The sequence below is a fragment of the Mytilus trossulus genome, chromosome 13 (genome assembly GCF_036588685.1).
Source record: "Mytilus trossulus isolate FHL-02 chromosome 13, PNRI_Mtr1.1.1.hap1, whole genome shotgun sequence".
NCBI classification, from domain to species: domain Eukaryota; kingdom Metazoa; phylum Mollusca; class Bivalvia; order Mytilida; family Mytilidae; genus Mytilus; species Mytilus trossulus.
Window position 1 is genome coordinate 8339556 of NC_086385.1, and position 24498 is coordinate 8364053.

The 24498-nt window shown below is 32.7% G+C and overlaps 1 protein-coding gene across 8 annotated transcripts in view; it reads left to right on the top strand.

Moving 5' to 3' along the window:
• Positions 1-24498, top strand: part of LOC134693929 (uncharacterized) — a 92859-nt gene that overhangs the window by 56779 nt on the left and 11582 nt on the right. For all 8 annotated transcript variants that reach the window (XM_063554872.1, XM_063554873.1, XM_063554875.1 and 5 more), the window contains 17 exons: positions 2358-2555; positions 3610-3675; positions 5353-5751; positions 7314-7511; positions 8484-8543; positions 10108-10698; positions 11185-11289; positions 12021-12338; positions 13614-13862; positions 14658-14771; positions 16835-17392; positions 17828-17941; positions 19332-19560; positions 20816-21006; positions 21912-22049; positions 22699-22812; positions 23770-24102. In XM_063554872.1, the coding sequence (XP_063410942.1) occupies positions 2358-2555; positions 3610-3675; positions 5353-5751; positions 7314-7511; positions 8484-8543; positions 10108-10698; positions 11185-11289; positions 12021-12338; positions 13614-13862; positions 14658-14771; positions 16835-17392; positions 17828-17941; positions 19332-19560; positions 20816-21006; positions 21912-22049; positions 22699-22812; positions 23770-24102 (3975 nt within the window). The remainder of the gene's footprint in view (positions 1-2357; positions 2556-3609; positions 3676-5352; positions 5752-7313; positions 7512-8483; positions 8544-10107; positions 10699-11184; positions 11290-12020; positions 12339-13613; positions 13863-14657; positions 14772-16834; positions 17393-17827; positions 17942-19331; positions 19561-20815; positions 21007-21911; positions 22050-22698; positions 22813-23769; positions 24103-24498) is intronic.

The window sequence follows — 24498 nt, forward strand, 5'->3', positions numbered from 1 at the left end:
TACTGAATGGATTTGGATGAAACTTAGCATGATTGTTCCTTAGATTATCCTGCACAAAGTTTGTGCTTTGATTTTTGATCCGTCTAAAAACATGGCCGCCATTATTTAAAATAAAACATGGGGGTAAAATGCAGTTTTTGGCTTATATCTCAAAAACGAAAGCATTTAGAGCAAATCTGACAGTGGTAAAAATGTTCATTAGGTCAATATCTATCAGCCCTGAAATTTTCAGATGAATCAAACAACCCATTGTTCAATGTTGTTGGGTTGCTGCCACTTAATTGGTGATTTTAAGGAAATTTTGCAGTTTTTGGTCATTATCTTGAATATTATTATAGATAAAGATAAACTGTAAACAGCAAAAATGATCTGCAAAGTAAGATCTACAAATAAGTATATATTAACAAAATTTGCAATTGACCCCATAAGGGGTTATTGTCCTTTAATGACAATTTTTCACAATTTGTTCATCATATTTGCTAACTTTAAAAAATCTTCTTCTCTAAAACTACTCAACCAAATTCAACTTCAACTGAATGATCAGTAGGGTGTATAAAATAAAGTTTGTGTTTATTTTCTATTTCGTCAAAAAAAAAACCATGGCCATCATGGCTAAAAATAGAACACAGGATAAAATGCAGTTTTTGGCTTATATCTCAAAAACTCCAGCATTTAGAGCAAATAAGACAAGAAGTTTAAGTATTTATTAGGTCAAGGTCTACCTGTCCTGAAATTTTCAGCTGAATTGGGACACTGGTTTTTCAGGTATAATGCCCCTGAATTGATTGGTTATTATCTTGAATTTTATTATAGATACAGATAAACTGTTAATAGCAAAAATGTTAAGCAAAGTAAGATCTACAAAGAAGTCAATTTGACCAAAACTGTCAATTGACCCCTTAAGGAGTTATTGCGCTTTAAAGACTTTTTTCACAATTTGTTCATCATGTTGACTTTAAAAAATCTTCTCCTTTGAAACTGCTGTATCAATTTCAGCCAAACTTAGGCTAAATGAGTTTCAGAGTATCTAGTATAAATTTTATATTTTATTTCCTTGTCTGTCAAGAAACATAGCTCCTATGGCTAAAATAGAACATAGGAGAAAATGATTTTTTTTTTTGCTTTTGAAGAAAATAGGACGATTCAAAGAACATTTAAATAAATTGAAAAGCCAAAATAAGCATTGATGAGAGATTTAACCAAAAAATTAGGGTGAGCGATTCCGGCTCTTGAGAGCCTCTTGTTTTAATTTAACACTATAAGGTGAGAGGAAAATCTGGATTCAGACTTTTCTTTTGTCATCTGTTTTTTCATCAAATTGGGGATCAGAATTTTTTTCAAAAAAAACTTGCAGTTTGGTAAGCCCCTTAGATAAACATGATAAATGTTGATGCACTTGATGTTGATATTTTTCTGATATTGAACTAAATTTAATAGGTACATACTGTATCTATAGACATAAAAAGATGTGGTATGAATGCCAAGGAATCAACACTCCATCCAAGTCACAATTTGTAAAAGTAAACCTTGATAGATCAAAGTGCTGTCTTCAACAAAGAGCCTTGGCTCACACTGAACAGCAAGCTATAAAGGGCCTATTAATATGACTAGTGTAAAACCATTCAAACAGGAAAACCAACATTCTAACATGACGACCTTTTATTGTCAACCAGTATCATCGCAGTATATCTACCTTTAGCGCAAACGCAGTATTTCACAAAAAACGACTGTTATATAATATTATAATATTATCAAAATTGGGTAAAACAAATATACGGCTGCCATGAATTATTTCTTAAGTCTTATCAATATAAAACATGATAAACTAGAAACACTTATAAACCACATCTGAGACTATTACAGTGAAACCTAGCCAAATCGAATCCTGTATAAACCAAAAACCTGAATAAACCAAACATGTTCTAAAGCACCGTCATATCAAATTATGTGCATTGTGAACCTGATAAAACCTACCATGGGCCAAAACTGAACAAAATCTTAATTCCTGAAGAGCTTCGGTTTAAAGAGGTTTTACTGTATAACACATAGTTATAATAGTACATCAACAACCACTGAACAACAGGTTCCTGAATTAGGTAGGACATGGGGCAAAAATAGGAAGCAGGTTTAAAAGTTTTAATAGGTACCAACCTTCACCCTTATCTGAAACGATAGTATAACATCACAACATAGAAAGACACACTATGAATTATCAACTGAAATGGCTTGACTCAATTAAAAGACATATTGACAAAAACTAGTGAACATACAACATGTACACTGAACGAATAAATCAATGAATATTTATTTGTCTGTCTAAGCAACTGTTGAGGACATTTGTTTTTCTATCTCTGTAGATACCAATAGAGTGTGGGAAGCAGCAGAGAAGGCAGAAGATGAAGAAATCTTTATCTATACTGTTGGACTGGATATTGGAGACCGTACAGAGATTGACGAGACGTCATCACATCCCCTCAGCACTTACGAGTACTTGGTCCGAAGGGAGAGTGATTTGTACGAACTTCCAGGACAACTTAAATATGCACTCAGAGATGGTAAATTACTTTTTAGTTAACTAATTTTTGTGCATTTCACACATTTCTTGATCAGTGTGAGGAAAATATTTCTTCTCACTAATGAAATATCTGTTTCCACCAAATGATTGGTTGAAATTTAATTATGAGATTTTCTTGGTTTCTTCTGAAATTTTCCATTATGACTTCATGAAAAAAGGTGACCATGTCCAATGATATCACATATCAAGAACACAAAATTCTTTAAAAGCAAGGATAAAAGTCATTAGAGAAACAGGTTCTGCAACTATAATTCGCATATAATTCAATATTTCTCCACTCTCAACAGATGAATTTTAATCATTTAAAAAGCTTGATGAGCCTTGCACTTTATATCTATATTCTCAACTGAAAAGATAAATAAAAGCTGTATTATGAATTTACCTTTTGAATATTGGTAGGCAAACAAAAACCAAAAAAACTCCAAGGTAAGTTAACAAGTGGAGGCTTTATGACAAAAGTAAATAATCAACTATATTCAACAATGGCACCAATTCAAAAACAAATGTCATATTTCTGACTTTGTACATGCAGGTATTTTCAAAGAAAATAGTGGGTAAAACCTGGTTTTAGTGTAAGTAAAAGTTCTTTTTATTTTACAGAGCTCCTATCTGATTTTTTTAAATTTTTAAAAAATATTGAAATTAAAAGTTCCATACATTTTTTTTGGTCTTTTTGTCCAATTGTCTCTCTTATCTCTCAAGCAGGTTAAATTTTTGGTCAAGGTAGTTTTTGATGAAGTTAAAACTTAGTACACATATTCCCTATGATATGATCTTTCATATTTAATGCGAAAGTGGAGTTTGGACCCCAATTTCACCGTTAACTTAACATAGAAAATGATAATATAATCTTGTTATAAAAAATAATAGTTACACATCAATAATTTAATTGATCTATTTAAAAATCAGATGAAACAAATTGCACTTGTTCAAATAATGTATATAGTTATTATTTATCACGGTCTTATAAGTCAAATTATTATTTTAAATTTTATTTTGAATTTTAATTCTGATTATCATTTCTTTATTCATAGAACCATTGAAGGCTCCACCAATGAGAAGACGTCCTCGATTGACTACAACAACAACAACAACAACAAGTATGTGTATTGTGCCTTTAACCTGATAATGAAATATTTGCCACTGGACATTACAGAAACAACAAAAATTTAAGCCCTGCATTAAAATTAAGCTAGAAAATTTTGGTGAAAAAAAGCTTTTTGTCAGAACATGTTATTTTTGTCATAAGTTTTGGCAACTGCTAAAAATGAGAAAATTTAAATAATTAAACGTAGAAACATATCACCAAGCACACTTACAAAAATGACTTAAAGCTAGGATGAAACCCATTTTTTGATTTGATGTTTAAAGTACACCAATTTATTTAAAAATAAAATAAAAGTAAAGTTTGTGAAGCATTCTCCTCTTGATTCTTAATTTTTTTTTATCATTTATTTAAAATTAAATTTGGAAGATACAAGATTAACCGTCAAGATTCTTATTGGTTAAAAGTATTAATTCTATTTTCAATGTTGTCAATTTTTATGGCTACACGCCCACTTTGACGTTGTGTATTCATTCAACAACATGTGTGTATGTTGTAATTGTTAATATAAATTTTATAGTTACAGTGCATCATAAGTCTATGAAGGCTGGCTGGCATAAACTATGTTTCATAATTGTATTATAATGTTATATCAGGCTGCACTTTAATAAAACACTATATATAGATCTAACATTGTTGGGTTGATGTTTAGACGAGTTGTATATACATTATGTACACAGCCATGTATCACCATCATTGATGGCGATCCGATGGACACATCTGTTGTAGGGTTGTCACTGACTCAGACGTACTTATGAATATAATTATTTTCTGTGACTGTATCTTACATTAATTTGTAGGATCCTTTACTATAGATAATTTAGCTGATCTGTAACAATAACATCTTCATGCCTTATATATCATGTACTGTAGTACGCCGCTAGATTAAAACTGACGAGGAAAGGTAACATATGCCCACCGAAAGCTCTTTTTTTGAGAGCCCAGGTGGTCGTGTGGTCTAGCGGGACGGCTGCAGTGCAGGCGATTTGGTGTCACGATATCACAGTAGCATGGGTTCGAATCCCGGCGAGGGAAGAACCAAAAATTTGCGAAAGCAAATTTACAGATCTAACATTGTTGGGTTGATGTTTAGACGAGTTATATATATATATATATATATATACAACTCGTCTAAACATCAACCCAACAATGTTACATCTGTAAATTTGCTTTCGCGTATATATATATATATATATATATAAAAATAATATAAAAAGTTCTTTGAGCCTTATTTTTGAAAAAAAATGATTTATAATGTGGTATGAGTGCCAATGAGACAACTCTCCAACCAAATAATAATTTATAAAAGTAAACCATTATAGGTCAAGGTATGGCCTTCAACACAGAGACTTGGCTCACATCGAACAGCAAGCTATAAAGGGCCCCAAAAATTAGTAATGTAAAACCATTCAAACGGGAAAACCAACGGTCTAATCTATATAAAAACGAGAAACTAGAAACACGTATGAAATACATAAACAGACGACAACTACTGTACATCAGATTCCTGACGTAGGACAGGTGCAAACATTTGCAGTAGAATTAAACGTTTTAATGGTACCAAACCTTCTCCCTTTTTTGTGAAACAATAGTATAACATCTCAACATAGAAAAACACACAATAATGCCTATTTCCATATAATATTTTTTTTTTTTCAATTTCTTTTTTTAGCAACAACCACAACTCCTCAGCCAACAACAACTCCAAGAACTAATGGATACGATTTAGTTGTTGTTATTGATTCCTCTGTATCGCAACAACATTTCGACTGGTTTAAAAATTTCGCCAAGACTTTGCCAGACCAACTGGATGTCGATGGAGGAGAATATAGAATTGGTCTGATGCGGTACAGTAGAACAGGTGATGTCCAGTTCAATCTTCAAGATTATGATAAAAATGGCGCTGGATTTAAACGTGCCGTAGACAGGGTGTCATACAGAAACGACAGAGAAACTAATACTGATCAGGCCATTGATAAAGTGAGACAACGTATGTTTAAAAAGAGACAGGGTGATAGAGACTATGCCAGGAACTTCATCTTGTTGTTGACAGACAATGACAAGAGCGCAGGTAATAGAGTAAACATTTAACTTAAAGGGGGGGGTTATGGTTTTTTGCCAGAATCAAATTATTTTTCAACTCTTTCAAAAAATTTTTTTTTTTTACATTTTGACACTTTAAGGTATTTTTGGTACCCCCCTCTCCCATCCCTTGAAGTTTAATGTTATTTCCCTTAATGTAAAAGGCTTTCTAAAATTTCGTAAATCCTTTAAGGTTTTCATGAATACTTTGAATTTAGAAATTAAATTTTGAATATAACAGTATAAAGTATTGGGGAATCTTCAGGATTCAGAATTAATTTTTTTGGTCATCTCCGTTAACGGAATACTTTTTTCATCAATTTCCGGGATCAGAATATTTTTTAAAATAGAAACTATAACCTCCTTGACTTCTTTTCATGAAAACAAGGATGTCAATTGGCCATTTCAAAATCTAGAGCATCATGGGTAATTTCATTGTTCGTACCCCAAAATGAAAATAACGTTAAATCATTGGTTGAATTTCCATTGTTTATAATGTTTTAAACCAATCAAAACGCTTTGGTGTACGCTTTTGAAAATATTACCAAGGATGCATTAGATTCTGAAACGGTCAATTTCTTAAGATCTTGGGGCTTTTCCTTAAAAACATACATTAGACCTAGGGAAGGTACTTCCAAATGTCAACTATGGGTGGGTGTCATCTATGTTTTCGCATAGTGAAAATGTACCAGTTAGTTAAGTTTTTATTTAGGTGCTTTACCTTGGTAGCATGCATGTTTTAATGAATTAGCCTTTAAAGCTTTTTAAAAAAATGTTGATATTTGATACTTTTCTGATATTGACCTAATATTATACTGTATAGATTTACCTTAGCACCTGAATTAAGGTGGTACATAACACTACAGGGAGATAACTCTGTAAAGTCAGCTATACGTTTTAATTACGTTGTGTTGTACAAGGAATATTAAGCTTCTCAATGATCAAAATTAGTGTATGTCAAACTGCTGTATAAGCAGTGTATTTTTTCTAACAAATCGGTTGGTTCATAATTTTTGAAAATTTTATATTTTTGTTAAAGGGTCAAAGTAAATACTTTGACAAAATTTTATGAAAATTAAACGAGTCAAATTAATTTTAATGGAAGTGTATGGTACCACCTTAAGGATGTACTTAGGTGAGGTTAGGTAAAAATTAATAAATTAAGAAGTTAAAATTGATACTATAAGCTGGTAGAGCATCAATTAAGGATACAAATAAGCTAAAAATATTGATAGGTCATGGACCTCATTTTCGAGATATTTGAGATTTAAAATATGGTGGGAAAAGGCTGATTTGGACTTTTACCTTATATTTGCATTGGTATTATTAGGTCTCAAAACCGAAGAAAAAAAATTAAGAATCTTCTTTATTTTTGGTAAATGACCTTTCATGATCTATCAAGTCTTGTATGAAAAAATAAATGGGTGTTATGGGGCAAAATATTTTACATTGTATTGTATGGAAAAACACCAAGGAGTCCGAACATTTGACACCAATTCCAAAACCTCACCTAAGAACATCCTTAAGGACATTTTTTTTCTATCTCTGTAGATACCAATAGGGTCTGGGAAGCAGCTGAGAAGGCAGAAGATGAAGAAATCTTTATCTATACTGTTGGACTGGATATTGGAGACCGTACAGAGATTGACGAGACATCATCACATCCCCTCAGTACTTACGAGTACTTGGTTAGAAGTGAGAGCGATTTGTACGAACTTCCAGGTCAACTGGGAATTGCACTCAAAAACGGTAAATTACTTTTAAGTTCTCAACTGAAAAGATAAATCAAAACAATAGTATCACATAACAGCAAAATTTAAAAAAGTATCTTCATTGGTTTATTTACTTAAGGAATGGCTGTAAGATTTTTTCTGCCTATGAAGAAATAACATAAAAACGTTGGTTCACACTGAATAATGAGCATAGCTGCAGGTTATTTGAATAGACAGAAAAAATATTACAGTCATTTCTTAAAATTTAATTCTAAATTCCATTTTAAGCCATAGAAAATCATGAAAAAACATTGATGACGTCACGGTCACATGACTAAATTATGTCTATGGGCTGATAACAAAACAACGTCAGCCAATCAGAAGACGCATTGCATCCAAAATTAAATTATTTTAAAATTGTTTGATTTATTAAGAGAATTGATTAAACATCAAACTGACTCTTGATCAATATCAACAGGTGTAAAAAGTGAAATCACAAAAATATCAAATTCCCAGGAAAATTCTACACAGAAAGTCCCTTATCAAATGGCAAAATCAACAGCTCAAAACAAAAAAGAAGATGTGGTATGATTGCCAATGAGACAACTATCCACAAAAGACCAAAATGACACAAACATTAAAACAACTATAGGTCACCATAAGGCCTTCAACAATGAGCAAAGCCCATACTGCAAAAGCCCAAACACTGTCATACGAATGGATAACAACTGTCAAATTCCTGACTAGGCACGTAACAAATTGCAATTGTGTAAGATCTATATCAGACTACAATAGGAGTAAAAAACTTATTGTCAAATGCAGCTTTAGTAGATAGTTTGTATTCATTATGCTCTTATAAGTCAAATCAAGTCAAATAAGTCTATTTTTATCCATCAGGCCTTTATACTGTAAGTCAAATGAAGCAAACTATATCTGTTTTTATCAATCATGCTCTTATAAGTTTTGACAAATAACATATTAAAAGTCTGATTATCATCTCTATTTTTAGAATCACCGAGGGCTCCACCAATGAGAAGACGTCCTCGGTTGACTACAACAGCAGCACCAAGTACGTGTATTTGTCATAATGACTTTTAACCTGACAATGAAGTATTTGCCACTGGACTTAAGGTGGTACCTAACACTACAGGGAGATAACTCTGTAAAGTCAGCTTAACGTTTTAATTACTTTTTGTTGTAAATTTAAAGCTTCTCAATGATCAAAATTGGTCAAACTGCTATATAACCAGTGTCATTTTTCTGATAAAATGGTTGGTTCAAAATTTTTATATTTTTGTTAAATGGTCAAAATAAATACTTTGTCAAAATTTTATGAAAATTAAACGAGCCAAATTAATTTTAGTGAAAGTGTTAGGTACCACCTTAAGAAACAACAAACGAACAAGCCCTGTATCAAGAATTTTACAAAGAAGTTGAAGCTTTTTTTATAATTACTATATTAATGAGTTCTTTGGTAGAACATGTTATTTTCGTTTATATATCTACACTTCTTTATATTAATTTGGCAATGGCTTAGAAGAAGAAAATTTATAAGAATTTAACATATTAAAAAGGGCTCTTAATCTATTTCACCAACCACACTTTAGAGGTTGAAACAGCTTTTTTATGCCCCACCTGCGTTAGTAGAGGGGCATTATGTTTTCTGGTCTGTGTGTCCGTTCGTCCGTCCATCCGTCCGTCTGTCCGTCTGTCCCGCTTCAGGTTAAAGTTTTTGGTCAAGGTAGTTTTTGATGAAGTTGAAGTCCAATCGACTTCAAACATTGTACACATGTTCCCTATGATATGATCCTTCTAATTTTAATGCCAAATTAGAGATTTTACTCAAATTTCACGGTCCAATGAACATAGAAAATGATAGTGCGAGAGGGGCATTTGTGTACTGAGGACACATTCTTGTTCCATATATTTTTTTTTAGATGTAAAGACAGTATTAAAGAACACCAATTTATTTACAAACAAATATTTATATGAAAGTTGGTGACCTAATTAGTCAAGCTTCATCTGTTTCTAGCTTTTCTCATCACTTGGCATCATTTGTCCGTCATCCCTTGTCCTCAGTTGTCATCATCGTCCTTGTTATCTTTTACAAATCTCTTCTCTGATTTTTAAAATTTCATGTAAGTTCATCTTTAAATGGTGGTTAGATTATCAAAATTATAATGGAATTTTAGATCAATTTATTCTTATAATGAATTGATTTTCTGGAGAATTTAGACCATTGCATTGACTGTGGATTTTTTTCCCCCGTTTATTAAGTACACATATTATATTGTCGTGTATATGTGGTTTTACAAGAGTGGATACAAACCTTTAGAAAATTTGAATTATTGGTTAATCTGTACCCAAGAAATCTGTTCGTTTGTCCAGCCGTCTGTCCCGCCTCAGGTGAAAGTTTTTGGTCAAGTTTGTTTTTTATGAAGTTGAAGTCAGAACAAATTGAAACTTAATATACATGTTCCCTGTGATATGATCTTTCTAATATTAATTTTTATGCCAAATAAGAGTTTTTATTCCAATTCCACAGTCCATTGAACATATAAAATGATAATGGGAGTGGGGCATCTGTGTACTATGGACACATTCTTGTTTTTAATTTTTCGATTTTATTTCAGCAACAACCACAACTCCTCGACCAACTACTACCCCAAGAGACTCAGGTTATGATCTGGTTGTTGTAATGGACTCGTCTGTCAAACCAGAACATTTCCGCTGGATGAAAAGTTTTACTAAATCTTTATCCCGACAACTCAGTGTCAATGATGATGAAGTTAGAATTGGTGTTATGAGATACAGTACAACTGCCGATAGACAGTTTGACTTGAACCGATATTCCAACAGCGAAGAGATGGCAAGGGCTATTGATAGGATAACCTACCGCCCTGGATCAACTAACACAGCAAGGGCTTTAGATACTGTAAGAACGAGAATGTTACGACCACGTAATGGCGATAGGGACTATGCTAGGAACTTTGTGTTGCTGTTGACGGGACAGGACAAGAGCTTGAACACTAACAATGCATGGAGAGCTGCTGAAAGGCTTGAAGACGATGGCGCTGGTCTCTTTGTGATTGGTTTGGACATCCAAGATGAAACTGAGCTTGACGAGCTAGCGTCACATCCACTTTCTACGTACCAGTTCTTAACCAGGAGTGAGTCAGAACTTCTAGAACTCCCAGGACAGATAGATTTTGGATTGAAAGGAAGTAAGTACAGTTAATTTACAGGGAAATAACTCAGTAAAAATCATCAGAACATTTTAATCAAATTCTATTATTTCTAAAAAAACTATAAATTTTAGAAACTATTGCGTGCATTTACAAAATATTATTGTGATTTTGTCATTTTATAATACAATGTAATTGTAATTTTTGAAACTCAGTGAAAAATCTGTTTAATTCATATACAAAATTTCAAAATATTAATTTAAAATTATTGTGATTATAACCATGTGGCATTCTTTGGTAATAATGAAAACATTGTTATAATTTCTGAATTGACAGTACTAGATGAATAAGGAATTTCTGCACTTTGTTATTTTATAATGCCAATTCGTATCCTTATATATCATGTCAAAGTAGAACTTATTGTTCAAGGATGCAGTTAAACCATTATGTATAGCTATGGTGTAACTCCATCTCTCCATTGGTGTATAATGTTTATGTATTATAATTATTCATATTTTATTGCAGTGTCTAAAATTCCAGACTGGCCTCCATTCAGACAAAGACCTGTTATTACAACTACATTACCCCCTACAACAACATACAAACCACGCCCACCACGCCCACCAGGATGTAAGTACACAACCATTAGCATATAAATACACGCCCACTAAGATGTAAGTACACAACCATTAGCATATAAATACACGCCCACTAAGATGTAAGTACACAACCATTAGCATATAAATACACGCCCACTAAGATGTAAGTACACAACCATTAGCATATAAATACACGCCCACTAAGATGTAAGTACACAACCATTAGCATATAAACACACGCTCACCAGGATTTTACACGCCCACTAGGATGAAATTCTGCTGGAACAATTCAGATTTGTTCACATCACTGAATTTCCTGTAAAGAAAGATAACTCAAATATTATTTCAAGAACTGAAAAATTAATTACCTAAACATGATAATTGATTATTGGTTGCCTGGTGGCTAATATGTCATGTATTATCTATACATGGATTTAATTAGTTTAAACAACATTATTAATGGCATAGGATATTTTTTTTTGTAATGCAAATTAAAGAATCATTGTTTTTACAATCAATAAAAGTAAACCATTATAGGGCAGAGTACAGCCTTCAGTATGGAGCCTTGGCTATAAAGGCCCCAAAAAATAACTAGTGTAAAACCATTCAAATAGGAACACCAACGGTATTATCTATATTAAAACCAAGAAACACTTATATAAAGAACAAAATCAACAAATGGTACCACTGAACAACAGGTTCCTATATCATGTTTAACAATATTTATATAAAATAGATTGTAATTTTAGTTCTTCATTACAGCATGTACTTCAGAAGCCGATATTATTTTTGTTCTGGATTCATCTGGTAGTGTCGGGCAGTATGACTTTTATAATGTTCTCAACTTCACTAACAATGTCGTGAACGATCTGGAGATTGACAGTGGTAACTTCAGGGTAGGAGCTGTCACTTTCAGTGATAACGCAAGACAAGAATTCTATCTGAACTCTTATAACAAGATGCAAGACATCGAGAGAGCTCTGTCGAGGATTCGTTACGTCTATGGTTCTACCAATACGGCTGATGCTCTACGTATGGTCAGAGAGACGATGCTTACAACATCAAATGGAGACAGACCTGGTACGATTGAAATATTGAAAATGTGTTAGCCAACTCTAAATTTCTTTTGAAATACTGTAAATTCAGAAATTACTGTGTGCATTTATTATTATGATTTTGTCATTTTAGACTTAAATGCGATTTTAATCTTTACGATTTTGAGAAAAATCGTGTTAAATTCATCTGAAATAATTCAAAATTCGAGTTTGAATAATGGTGTTTACAACTCAGTCGCATTTTTCGCAATAATAAAAACCTCGCTTAATTTCTGAATTTACAGTATTATGGAAGAAGGGGAAGGGAGGGGGGGGGTTATAAAAATGTAATGGTTTTATTTCATTGAGATAACTTTTCTTCCTATATATATGGCTTATTGTTACCTTGCCAAAATATTGCAAACTTCCCTACTCCAAATCTGACTCAGTATGCCTGTTGAGCACCATAATTGCAAATTAACAATACAATACAATACAATACAATACAATACAATATGCTTTATTTCAAAAACACTTCGTCACATGGACAAGTGAAACAAGAAGTAAATTACAAGATACAATCACATACAATTAAAGAAATAAATAAAACAACTTGTCAAGATTTAACAAGATCACATTGAGATATAAAGGACTATGGGTAATCTCATTGTTTGTACACCAAAATAAAAATAACATTACACCATTTGTTGATTTTCATTGTTTAGTACTTTTTAAATCATTCAAAATGTTTTGGTGTACTTGTGAAAATATTACCCAGAATAGGCTGTCATGTGACTTCAATCACCACATGACAAAAATGTTAGCATAGAATTTTCCAACACATGTTGAGCAAACGGGGCGAAAAAGGTTTATTTTATACTGCACAGAATATTTGGGAAATTAAAATCTAAAAGGATGATCACCCGCCCTCGGTCATATGGCAATCACGATTATGTACTTAAGGAACATTTATTATTTTGATTCTACCCTATAAAATGAAGTTTATGATAGTACTGGAAACTTTTAATAGAGCAGGGATACAGACGTGCCTTCTATCTGGAAAATGACATCATATAGGTGTGCAAAATTGACGATCTTTCCCTGTGAAAGACATGATTCCAGAAATGACCTATGAAATAGTTTTTAAATGACAGGTTGCCATTGGCCATTTAATATGTTATCCATCTAACAGTTTGATCAGAATCAGGGATGGGGTTGATTACTTTCAAATGTAATCCATTACAGCTGATTACAATTACTGATTACGATTACCCTATGCCTTATCAGAATCATAATGATTGTTTGAATATGTACATTTTAGGAGTACCAAATGTGGTTGTTATAGTAACAGATGGAGAATCTAATATCAGACACACTGAGACTTTACCGCAAGCTAAGTTACTGAAAAACATGGGTGCAACCTTGATAACGGTAGCTGTTGGCTTCGATCAAACGTCTCCAGAGTTGACTGGATTGACCTCTGAACCTGTACAAGATAATTTGATACGAGTCACAAATTATGATGCACTTTCACAGCTGAGAGAAAAACTGGTGGAACCTTTATGTAAAGGTAATGAAAAAAGTTAGAAATAACAATCCAAGCGCAAAAAGACGACATAAAAAAGAAAAATGCTTCAAATATATTAAAAATAAATGAAAAGGAAATGTTGTATGCTGCACAAATGCCGTTACAGCATGTACAGAACCTTAACAAAAATAATTAACACACATCTTTTAAAACAAGTATTTGCAGGGTTTCATTAAAGTCATGAGAAACGAGTGACCGGTGAAAAATAATGTTCTTCTAATTCTTGAACCAATGCACACAAACATCATTAACTTAGTTTTCTGTGCACAAATTTATCATTTTTTTCAGTAAATTTTGTATAATCATCAATTTTTTTTTTCAATCGGTCAGTGTTGTTGTGAAAATATGGCAGGTAATTGAAGTTCGTGTTTTGTATCTGAAGTTTAACGATTGTCACCTGTTTGGTAACAAATGACAAAAAATCAACATACTGGAAACATGTCGGGGAAATTATTTGCTTCTTGGAAGGAAGCAATTAAAATAAAGTAAACTTCTTCTAAATATGAATAAATTAAAGAATTTTCTTCAGAAAAAAGTATATGTACATAAGTTTTATAATGAAAAACTATCCATTGAGTTATAAAAAAAACATATGCATTATTTTTTTTGATTTGAGTTTTTTTATGACTTTAAGATTATTATAGATCATTGTCACTAATGAGTCTTTTGTAGACGAAAAGCGCGTCTAGCTTATATACTAAATTTAGTCCTGGTATCTATGATGAGTTTATCTATATACTGTGAAGATCTTAAAAACTAATATATTTTTTATTTCAGATATTAATTTGTGTAATAAGAATCCTTGTAAGAACGGTGCAGAGTGTATCGATGGCTTGAGGAGTTATAGATGTAATTGTCCTGATGGCTACTTTGGTGCAAACTGTGAAAAGGGTAAGAGGCAGTATAATAAATACTAGACTGTATTAAGGTGGTACCCAACACCTTGACTAAAATTAGTTTGGCTCGTTTAATATTCATAAAATGTTGAGGAAATATTTATCTTGACCCTTAAAGAAAAATATGAAATTTTCAAAAACTTTGAACCAACCACTTTATCAGAAAAACTTGGTTGGTTATATAGCAGTTTGGGAAACACTAATTTTGATCATTGAAAAGCTTTTTATTCCCTTACAACACAACGTCATTAAAACGTTTAGCTGATATTACAGAGTTATCTCCCTGTAGTGTTAGGTACCACCTTAACCAGCAAATGTCTTCCATATGTATTTTTTTTTCTTTCAGCTACTTTGAATTACTTTATATTCTTTGATTGTACTCTTCAACAAGTAAAATGGTAAAGATTATTCCAAATTGCACAATTTTGTTCAATTAAGGTGGTACCTAACACTACAGGGAGATAACTCTGTAAAATCAGCAGAACGTTTTAATGACATTGAGTTCTTAAGGGAATATTAAGCTTCTCAATAAACAAAATTGGTGTTTGTCAAACTGCTATATAACCAGTGTAATTTTTCTGACAAAACGGTTGGTTCAAAATTTTTGAAATTTTTATATTTTTGTTAAAGGGTCAAAGTTAACACTTTGACAAAATTTTATGAAAATTAAACGAGACAATTTAATTTTAGTGAAAGTGTTGGGTACCACCTTAACTGTCATTTTATGGCTTAATATGTAACTTTTAAAAACTTTATTTATTTGTGTCTTAGATGAAGTGCAAAGACTCACACTTAAATTCATTTTAATTTAGCACACATTATTTCTTTGTATTTCTTATAAGAATAAGAGATCATGAAATGACTTGATTAAGTAGCACCTACATTTTTTTATGCAAAATATATATATATTTTTTTATATATAACAAGTCTAAAAGGGTACAACATCACCAAAAACACAATAAAACGAACAATATGTTAGATATTTTGGATAACAGATATCCTTCCTCTGTAATTGCACGATGACAAATGAATCATGTCAATTCAAATTAAAACTCTATCAAAATCTTGAAATTTATACAATTTGAGCGAACGCTGGAACAATTTTAAAATTTCCAAACACGGCGCAAAGACTACAAAGATATGCCAAAATAAAAATAGTAATTTACGATGTGAACTGGCACAACTCTAAATTCCCAAAGGTGGTGACAGTTGAGATGTTAAAAAACTGCGTGGAAATACAGTCCCAATAAACAGTCCTGACCGATCTAAGCTGGTATAATATTTAAAATATGACAACAGTAGAGCAATTGCAACAGAGACTGCGTATTTAAACATCCCAAAAATATAGTAATTAGATGATAAGAAAAATGAGTAATGAATTTTTACTAAGGTTAAGTAAAAGAACGTGGCTGCGTATTTACACATCCCTGCCAACTAATTAAAACTAGTATAATTCAAAAATTTCCGAAAAGTGTAAGAGTCCAGTACGGAAGCCGGAGTTACTGGACACAAGTATTTTTATGCCCCACCTACGATAGTAGAGGGGCATTATGTTTTCTGGTCTGTGGCTCTGTTCGTTCGTTCGTCCGTCCGTCCGTCGTTCCGTTCGTTCATTCGTCCCGCTTCAGGTTAAAGTTTTTGGTCAAGGTAGTTTTTGATGAAGCTAAAGTCCAATCAACTTGAAACTTAGTACACTTGTTGCTTATGATATGATCTTTCTAATTTTAAAGCCAAAGTAGACTTTTGCCTCCAATTTCACGGTCCACTTAACATAGAAAATGAATGTGGTAGTTTCAGGTTAAAGTTTTTGGTCAAGGTAGTTTTTAATGAAATTGAAGTCAAATCAACTTAAAACTTAATACACATGTTCCCTATAGTATAATCTTTCTAATTTTAATGCCAAATTAGATTTTTACCCTATTTCACGGTCCATGGAACATGGAAAATGATTGAGTGGGGCATCTGTGTACTTTGGACACATTCTTGTTTTATATATACATACATTCACACCTACATTTGTTAAAAAATATAGTTATTGCATTTTTGATTTATTTTTAGCTTGTTCTGGAGAAGCTGATGTTGTCTTTATGTTGGACTCTTCCGACAATATAGGCCGTCCTACTTTTGAAAGAATGAAAAGGTATTCTGAAACTCTTGTCAGTGAGATGAACGTAGAAGACTGTGGTGTCAGAGTAGGATTCATGAAATACAGTTCTGCACCTATGATCCAGTTTAATATGAACCGATACACGGATACCGATACAATCAACCGGGCTGTGGATAGTATCCATTACACTAGTGGACGTGCCAACATGGCCGATGCTTTCAGAGAAGTTAGAACGAGAATGTTTAACAACGCAGGGGATCGTTCAGATGTTAAAAATGTTGTTTTCTTACTGTCCGATGGGTCGACAGATATTAAGAAAGAAGATACGATGATGGAAGCGGAAATGACAATAAATTCTGGCATTAGTATTATTCCTATCGGTATACAACTTCGACACAGGGAAGAATTAGAGAATATTGCTACTGCACAAGGTGTTAATGTTGAAGAGATTAATGATGATAGTGACCTTCTGGGTCTAAGTGATCAGGTGCTGAGACCAGTCATGGAGTGTAGGTTATCATTTATATACCGTAAACCAACTTATTTTTGTGAATACTTTTATTTCTATGACTATTATCTGGACTTTTCTTAGGATTGTTTTATAGGAATTTCCTTTCTTGTGGTCAATCTGCCTGTTCTGTTTATGTGCCTTGGAAATGCAAAACAAATAGACAAATATTGATGTAAACTAATACAATTAAAGAAAACTAACTGAGGATATGTATTTAGTAATCTTATCACAGCTTAAGGGAATATAATTGGAATCTTATTTAAATTAAAGTGGAGTTAATTTGATTTTTTTGCAAATTAAAGAGGAGATAATTGAAATATTTTACTAATTAAAGGGGAGATAATTTAATATCCTTACTTTTATATATCAAAAGTATATTAAGTGTAACTTGATTCAATATTGTTGTAATCAATTAACACCTTTATCATTGCAGTGAAAGATTATTGTGGAGGTAACCCCTGTGAACATGGAGGTACTTGTCGTAGTGATGCCCTGGGTTACAGATGTGACTGTGTTCCTGGATACACGGGAGAGAGCTGTAACAGAAGTAAGTAGGAATATAATCCATATACTGTAAGTGACTCTGTTCCAGGATACACGGGAGAGAGCTGTAACAGAAGTAAGTAGGAATATAATCCATATACTGTAAGTGACTGTGTTCCTGGATACACGGGAGAGAGCTGTAACAGAAGTAAGTAGGAATATAATCCATATACTGTAAGTGACTGTGTTCCAGGATACACGGGAGAGAGCTGTAACAGAAGTAAGTAGGAATATAATCCATGTACTGTAAGTGACTGTATTCCTGGATACACGGGAGAGAGCTGTAACAGAAGTAAGTAGAAATATAATCCATATACTGTAAGTGACTGTGTTCCTGGATACACGGGAGAGAGCTGTAACAGAAGTAAGTAGGAATATAATCCATATACTGTAAGTGACTGTGTTGCAGGATACACGGGAGAGAGCTGTAACAGAAGTAAGTAGGAATATAATCCATATACTGTAAGTGACTGTGTTGCAGGATACACGGGAGAGAGCTGTAACAGAAGTAAGTAGGAATATAATCCATGTACTGTAAGTGACTGTGTTCCTGGATACACGGGAGAGAGCTGTAACAGAAGTAAGTAGGAATATAATCCATATACTGTAAGTGACTGTGTTCCTGGATACACGGGAGAGAGCTGTAACAGAAGTAAGTAGGAATATAATCCATATACTGTAAGTGACTGTGTTCCTGGATACACGGGAGAGAGCTGTAACAGAAGTAAGTAGGAATATAATCCATATACTGTAAGTGACTGTGTTCCTGGATACACGGGAGAGAGCTGTAACAGAAGTAAGTAGGAATATAATCCATGTACTGTAAGTGACTGTGTTCCTGGATACACGGGAGAGAGCTGTAACAGAAGTAAGTAGGAATATAATCCATGTACTGTAAGTGACTGTGTTCCTGGATACACGGGAGAGAGCTGTAACAGAAGTAAGTAGGAACTTAATCCATTTACTATAAATTCAAAAATTTGTGCATGCATTTATCATTTGGATTGTTGAAGAATTGACAAAACTGATATCCATTATTGCAATTTCCTTAAAATCTGCATAGAGATAAGTGTATCAATTAATTCAAATTGCGACACTTGTACCATCACATAAAATGCATAGTTATAAAAATTTCAGCTTTTTCTGAATTTACAGTAAATGCATTGCTAACTTGTATGTTTCATAAGAATCTTAGATCTACTTATGATTGGTCTGCAGCAATCAGGTGGCATTCTAGATGTTTCCCCACAAAAAATTCAACACTCATGACATTGAAAATATTATTTTTTGTAAAACAGTCAGATTATTTCATGATGTCTTATACAGTCATACAAATTAAATGAAGAGGTTTCTATAGTGTTGTCGTAAGAAGAGTCTTTCATTTATAATTGTAGGGTGTCAGGCCAAGGCTGATATTGTATTTGCTGTGGACACTTCAAGATATGTCTCAAAACCACAGTTACGTCAAGTTAGAAGATTTATCAAATCTATGGTCAAAAGGATGTCATTCAAAAGCAGGGTGAAAGCAGGAATTGTACAATTTGGAAGTGCTTCTGATGTAAAGCTTACTTTCAGGGAAAGTTTTAAGAAGAGGAATGTGCTTAATGCTGTCTCTTCTATCAGGTATTTCAGAAAAAGTCCTTTCATGTCATGTTCTATGCTCATTTTAACATGGGAAGGCATTAAATTTGTTGATATTTTACCCTTGTAATTTATTTTTATGAAATTATAGGAACATTATTGTTTAGAACAAAAAAGATTATTCATTTTGTGTTTTATATCCCATGCATATAAAAGTTATATGATATACCAGAGTCCATTGTATAAAAACCGTTGCTAAGCCCTTTAAAAGATTTGGCTACTATTATTATGCCCCACCTACGATAGTAGAAGGGCATTATGATTTCTGTTCTGTGCATCCATCTGTTCATTTGTCTGTGCGTCCTTCTGTGCGTCCGTCTGTCCAGCTACAGGTTAAAGTTTTTGGTCAAGGTTGTTATTGATGAAGCTGAAGTCCAATCAACTTGAAATTTAGTACACTTGTTGCTTATGATATGATTTTTCTAATTTTAAAGTCAAATTAGACTTCTGACCCCAATTTCACGGCCCACTGAACATAGAAAATGAAAGTAGGAGTTTCAGGTTAAAGTTTTTGGTCAAGGTAGTTTTTGATGAAGTTGAAGTCCAATCAACTTGAAACTTAGTACACATGTTCCATATGACAATGTATGATGTGATCTTTCTAAATTTAATGTCAAATTATAATATTTTCCCAATTTCATGGTCCATTGAACATGAAAAATGATAGTGTAAGTGGGGTATCCATGTACTTTGGACACATTCTTGTTAGGTCTTTATGTACATGTAGCTCTTCAATGTAACTTATATACTGTGGATTCATTATTATTCGTTGGATACCAATTTTCGTTGATTTCATGGGAACAGTTGAACCACGAAATTAAATGTTCAACTAATGACAAATTTTCTCATGGTTTGTACACAGACTTCGGCAAAACCACGAAATCAAATATCCACGAACATGTGAGTTTGCATCAATCCACGAAAATTGGTATCCACAAAAATAAATGAATCCACAGTATCCTTGGCTTTTAAATAATGGACTCTTTGAGCATTTGTCATGAAGGTTAATCCGTTAAAGCATTTGCAAAATATAAACCATTATTTTTATTGTTTGGCTAATGGCTATTCTATTAAAATGTATGTGGGAGGATAGGAAGCCACTTTCAAATATCATAATTTGTCTTAACAGTAATAAAAGCATGCTGATAAAGACTTGTGACCCACATTCAGTAATTACACTTCATTCCTACCCTCCTACATAATGGAATAGCCCTAACTGTTTGTAATCTTTTTACAGGAGAATGCCAGGTAATCCAGATCCAGCAGAAGCTTTACGTAAGTCCAGGATCAGTATACTGGAGGGTGGTGGAGAACGTGATTACGCTCCTAACATTGTGGTCCTAATAACTACCAGCACAAGACAAGAAGATGAGGTCATTGAAGAGGCAAATAAACTCAAACAGAAGGGAACAAAAGTTATCGTTGTTGGTAAGGGATTTAATGTCATTGAATTTAAGGGGGTAGACCTTTGTACAGAGAGATAACTCTTTCAATCAGTTATGCGTTTGTAAAAGTCAAGTATCATCAATGTATTTTAAGTATTTACCTGAAACAGATTGGAAATAATCTTTTGTAACCTACAAGCTTAGAATATATTGATGAAAATGGTTGAGACAAACGTACTGATGATTTTAAGAGCCATTTCCCTTAACCTAGGTCTACCTCCTTAATTTGAATGTTTTCTAAATTACATTTTAATACAAGCAAACTTTTCAAAATCTCCATGGGGTTTTAAGTGCAAGAGGACCTTAATATGCTCCTCTTTTAATGTCAAAACTTCTTATTCTACTACTAGTATTATTTTTTTTGAAAAAAGTACCAATTTAACTTATTTGAATGCTTGTTTTAAGTTCTTTAGTTTATCAGATGAAAGAATCTCAAAATACAGGTCAACTTTATCTAAGAGTGATGGAAACTTAGTCACTTAATTATATCAAAACTTTAACATGTTGGAAAAGTAAGTAGTAATTTTATATCTGTAAACTTCTATGCTGATGATACCCTCTGATACTAGCATTCTTATAGAATGAAAATGGGAATTGAGAATTTGTCAAAGAAACAACAACCTGATCAAAGAGCAGAAAACAGCAGAAGGACACCAAGTTGTCTTCTACACAGCGAGAAAATCCTGCCCCAGGAGGTGTGTTTCAGCTGGCACCTAAGCAAACATTTGAACTAGTTCAGTGATAATGAACATCATACTAAAGAATTAAAATTAAAAATCAAACCAGACTTACAAAGGCAAGAGGCTCCTGACAAGGGACAGGCACCAAAATGCGGCATAAACAGGTTTTGTGAGATCCCAAATAAAATGTCAATTAATCTTTTATCAGGTATTGGTTTATCAGCATCAGATGAAGAATTTATGATGGCAGCAGTTAGCTCCCCTGTCAGTAAATATTTATACCAGTCTAAAGATGTTGCTGGATTAACTGATATATCTGACAACATTATGGCTTATCTATGTAATGGTAAGTATGAATAGGAACAAAATGAGTGACCTCCCCTGTTTAAACAGTTAGCTCTCCTGTCAGTAAATATTTATACCAGTCTAAAGATGTTGCTGGATTAACTGATATATCTGCCAACATTATGGCTTATCTTTGTAATGGTAAGGATATATTAAAATAACAATAGTATATATAATAATATGGATAAGGTAAAATAATAGTTTTGTATATATATATGGCAAATATATAGTATGATTACATACTAATCAAGTTTACATTTAGTTCTGCGCTGTTGATTTTCATCAAAATGACTTTGAAAATTTTGCAAAAATTAAAAGTTGTATACAAAATTTCTTTGTCTGAACACTTTCACATATTTAGCTTATTTTCAATATGTGAGTCTACTATGATGATTTACAGATCAAAATTTCACTACTTAAAATAGCTTCAAGTTTTTTTTTGCAAATTTATGCCGACACATCTATAATTAAAACAATATTTAGCATTTTTAGTGATTCTATTATCATAAAATTTGCATCATTAATACGTATTTAAAAACATTTTAAAATGTGCCCTGTGTGGTGCTTAAGCATTTCTCTAAGTGTTCTATGAAGGGAAGTGTTCTACCTTGTAGACCTGTTGTCCCAATTTCTTATAAATTTTATTGCAGAGAAAGATATGTGTGAGACCAATCCATGTCAGAACGGCGGCCATTGTGTTAGTGAACGCAACAGTTACTTTTGTGAATGCAGAGAAGGTTTTGCTGGAGTGAACTGTGATCAAAGTGAGTTATCTCCCCTATAGATCTGTTAGTGAACATAAATTAAAGTGAGTTATCTCCCCCTAACTGAATACAAATCAAAATGAAAAATCCAACAAGAATTATGTTGAGTTATTTAATCTCTGAAAATGAACACAAACTAAGCTGAGTTATCTCTCCTATGGGAGAAAACACAAATTAAAGAGTCATTTTCACTCTTAGTAAACACAAATAAAATCTTAACAAAATTTACATAAGTTAGAACCCGTTCTTCACCCAGTAGGGTCTTAAATGCAGAAAACAGAAAACTTAAAACTGCAAAATTAATTTTGTAGGAACCTCTCAACATAACATACATGTTGATTAAAAAACATGTTTAAAGCTTATTACATGATCTACAGTTCCAATTAAAAATAATTTGATTTTGAAATGCATCTTTACCATAAATTGACTGAAAGCCTCTTTCAAAAAATAAAATGTAAGGAACTTTAAGTTATAGATCAAGATTGTATCTGGATATTGCCCCTTCATTAGAGTTCCAAATCATCACAAATAAGATTTTGTCATGTACATATATTTTCTTAATACAAAGAATTTTAAATTACTGTACTATATCAAAGTTTACAATTTAGAGTTTTCCATTATTGTATAACTATAAAGATAACAAGAGTAATATGACTGCAGAAGAGAACCACCACAGTTCAAATAAAGTAAGCAATTACAGGTTATCACACAGCCTTCAGCCATGAGAAAAAATCTATACTTATAGTCAGTCATAAAAGGACCAGGCTTAAAAAATGTAAACTAAGTCGAATGAGAAAACAAAGGACCTTAATGCGATAAAAAATGTATCAATCATTACAAATCCAACTGATTAAGTGTGACCTTAATTGATACAATACAAAAAGTATCAATCAGTACACATCCACAAGATTAAGTGTAAGGACTTCATTAACACCTGTTTACTTGTTCTCTCTGCAGCTTGTGATGCCAAAGCAGATGTTGCTTTCCTCATTGATTCCTCTGGTAGCATTGGTCAACATAACTTCCGACTGGTCAAAGACTTTATTTACAAAGTTGTGGAGGAACTGACCATTGGAAAGAGACACACACGTATTGGAGTAGTCTCGTACAGTACATCAGCAAGAATGGGATTCCATCTTGATGATTATATTACTAAATCTGGCGTAGAAGATGCTATATCTAGTGTTGGCTATGTTTATGGTAACACAAACACAGCTGCTGGAATTAAAATGGTCAGAAGAAGTATATTTAACCCATCAAGAGGGGACAGACCTGATGCACAAAATTTCTGTAAGTAAATCTATACAGATAGATATCAAAGGTACCAGGATTATAATTTAGTATGCCAGAGGCGCGTTTCATCTACATAAGACTCATCAGTGACGCTCATATTAAAATATTAGCCAAATAAATACAAAGTTTTGGAGCATTGAGGATGAAATTCCAAAAAGTTGAGCCAAATACAGATAAGGTAATCTATGCCTGGAATAAGAAAATCCTTAGTTTTTAGAAAATTTAAAGTTTTGTAAACAGGAAATTTATAAAAAATGACCACATTATTGATATATATAGATTATGATATATTGTGGTATTTATCTGAGGGCTTCAGTAAATGTGATTTTAGTAATTTAGTGTTAGAATGAAATTCTTTTAAAATTTAGTTCTGTTTGTGGTTAAAAATTTTCA